At 64.5% G+C, this 2392-nt stretch overlaps 1 protein-coding gene across 1 annotated transcript in view; it reads left to right on the top strand.

Annotated features, from left to right (window-relative positions):
* SRPX2 (sushi-repeat containing protein, X-linked 2) overlaps positions 1-2223 on the top strand; it is a gene marked incomplete at its 5' end in the record, with an annotated part of 4531 nt that extends 2308 nt beyond the window's left edge. The window contains 8 exon segments of the mRNA XM_009696136.1: positions 1-241; positions 618-662; positions 665-734; positions 836-957; positions 1075-1254; positions 1394-1527; positions 1600-1721; positions 2043-2223. The exon segment at positions 1-241 is cut by the window's left edge and continues 6 nt beyond it. Coding sequence (XP_009694438.1) covers positions 1-241; positions 618-662; positions 665-734; positions 836-957; positions 1075-1254; positions 1394-1527; positions 1600-1721; positions 2043-2223 — 1095 coding nt within the window.
* Positions 2224-2392: the final 169 nt, after the last annotated feature.

Consider the following 2392-nt stretch of genomic DNA (forward strand, 5'->3'; position numbering starts at 1 on the left):
GTCCTCTGCCTACTAGCCTGGCCGGGCAGCCGCGTCCCTCCCCTCTTTGCTCTCTCCATCTCAGAAATCCGGTGCCATGTGCTGCCGGCGGTGTTGCGGGGTTCCTACGTGTGCTCAACCGGTGTGCAGATGGACTCCCGCTGCGACTACACCTGCCTGCCTGGCTACCAGCTGGAGGGCGACCGGAGCCGCGTCTGCATGGAAGATGGGCGCTGGAGCGGGACCGAGCCAATCTGTGTAGGTAAATTCTCACCCTACCGTCCTCCCACCCCCACGATGCACACAAGGGCAGGCCACCCTCCATCCCTAGGATGCCTGCAGGTATCACCCCAACCTGGGCACCGCCAGGTGCCAGCTCCTGCACCTCCCAGCCCTGGGACTCCTGTCCCCATGCTCCCCGAGGTGCCGTTAGCCCCAAAGCACGGGCTGGTGCAGGGCACGTTGGTCCGGGATCAGGGCACTCACTGCTGGCTTTACAGCAGCTCTTGCTGGCTGCAGGGTGCCTGGGCTGTGCACAGCATCCCTGGGGTGGCTGAGCACCGGGACCGGTGCCCAGCTCTTGTAGCCCAGCCCTGGCACCCACAGGTTCCCTGACTCCCTCTCCTCCCCGCGGGCAGATATGGAGCCTCCCAAGATCCGCTGCCCAGACTCCCGGGAGAGGATAGACAAAAACCGGCCACCGTCTACTGGGATCCTCCCCGGGTGAAGGACTCTGCTGATGGTATCATCAAGAGGTAAGGGTGGAGGCACTGCGGGCACTGCCAGCGAGGGCTGGGCGTCACGCTGGGTGCCCCCTCCCAGGGCCCTGATGGAGAAATCTATCTGCTGGGTGCAGGGTGATGCTGAGGGGCCCAGAGCCCGGCTCCGAATTCCCCGAAGGAGAGCACGTGATCCGCTACACTGCCCATGACCAGGCGTACAACCGAGCCAGCTGCAAGTTCAGCGTCCGTGTCCAAGGTAAAGCGGGCTCCCCTGAGGCTGCTGGCTGCCTCCTCCTCGGCTCTGGGCTCTGCACCCCATGGCTGGGGCCGTGCCCCATCACCCCCAGCCCTCACCCAGCCTCCCTCTTTGCAGTGAGGCGCTGTCCTGTCCTGAAGCCTCCGCAGAATGGTTACCTCTCCTGCACCTCCGATGGCAACAACTACGGTGCAACCTGCGAGTATCTGTGCGAAGGGGGCTACGAGCGCCAAGGCACCTCCCTCCGGGTCTGCCAGTCCACCCAGCAGTGGACGGGCTCCCAGCCCCTTTGTGCACGTAAGTGGCACAGGGGAGGACCTGCCTGCAGTGATGCCCAGTGCTTAGCGGGGGGATGCTGCCCAACAGGGCAAAGGGGTGGGAAAGGGGTGATGGGGACCAAAATGGCATCTCCCCACGCGCTGGCCTCTTGCCCCAGCCATGCAGATCAACACAGACGTGAACTCGGCCGCCAGCCTGCTGGATCAGTTCCACGAGAAACGCCGCCTCCTCGTCATCTCGGCTCCCGACCCCTCTAACCGCTACTATAAGATGCAGATCTCCATGCTGCAGGTGAGGAGACCCTCCTGCTGCCCACCTTCCCATACCCCCAGCACCCTCTCACCACCACCTCCCACCCTGCAGCAAGCTGCCTGCGGGCTGGACCTGCGTCACGTCACCACCGTCGAGCTGGTGGGGCAGCCCCCGCACGAGGTGGGACGCATCCGAGAGCACCAGCTGTCCCTCGGCATCATTGAGGAGCTCAGGTACGGGGCATGAGGGGGTTGTACTGCAGAACCAGGTGCACGTGCGAGGGGACCAGGAATTGGGACACTCCTGGGGATGGCAAAGCATGAGGTTGCAGCTGGGCAGTCCCTTCCTACTCCACTGGGGCTTGTGCAATGTGGGGACACCCCCGGCAAGTCTGAATACAGCATCACCAGACTGTCCCGAAGCTCACAGCCCTGAGGAAGAGATGGGAGTCATCACCTCAGGAGGATCTGAGCATGGTTGCATGGGGTGGGCAGGCAGAGCCCTCAGCAGCAACCCCCTCAGCCCTGACCAGTCGCTCCCCCCTGCACCCCCAGGCAGTTCCTGCATCTCACCCGCTCCCACTTCAACGCGGTGCTGCTGGACAAGGCGGGCACCGACCGTGAGCGCTACATCTCCCCCGTCAGCCCCGACGAGCTCTTCCTCTTCATCGACACCTACCTGCTGAGCGAGCGGGAAGCGGCACGGCGGGCACAGAGCGGGGACCCCTGCGAGTGAGGCAGTGCCGGGGAGACCCCCCTGCACCGCCGCTGGCCTCAGGGGATGGATACTTTCCTTTCTGCTTTTCTAGTCGCCCACTGTAGAGGAGGACCAGGGGGCCGAGGACCTCCAGGGGAAGGGGAAGCCCTCTCCAGCTGCTCTGGCACAGAGAGGCGACCAGGGATGG

Source organism: Cariama cristata, unplaced genomic scaffold (assembly GCF_000690535.1).
Source record: "Cariama cristata isolate BGI_N322 unplaced genomic scaffold, ASM69053v1 scaffold21972, whole genome shotgun sequence".
NCBI classification, from domain to species: domain Eukaryota; kingdom Metazoa; phylum Chordata; class Aves; order Cariamiformes; family Cariamidae; genus Cariama; species Cariama cristata.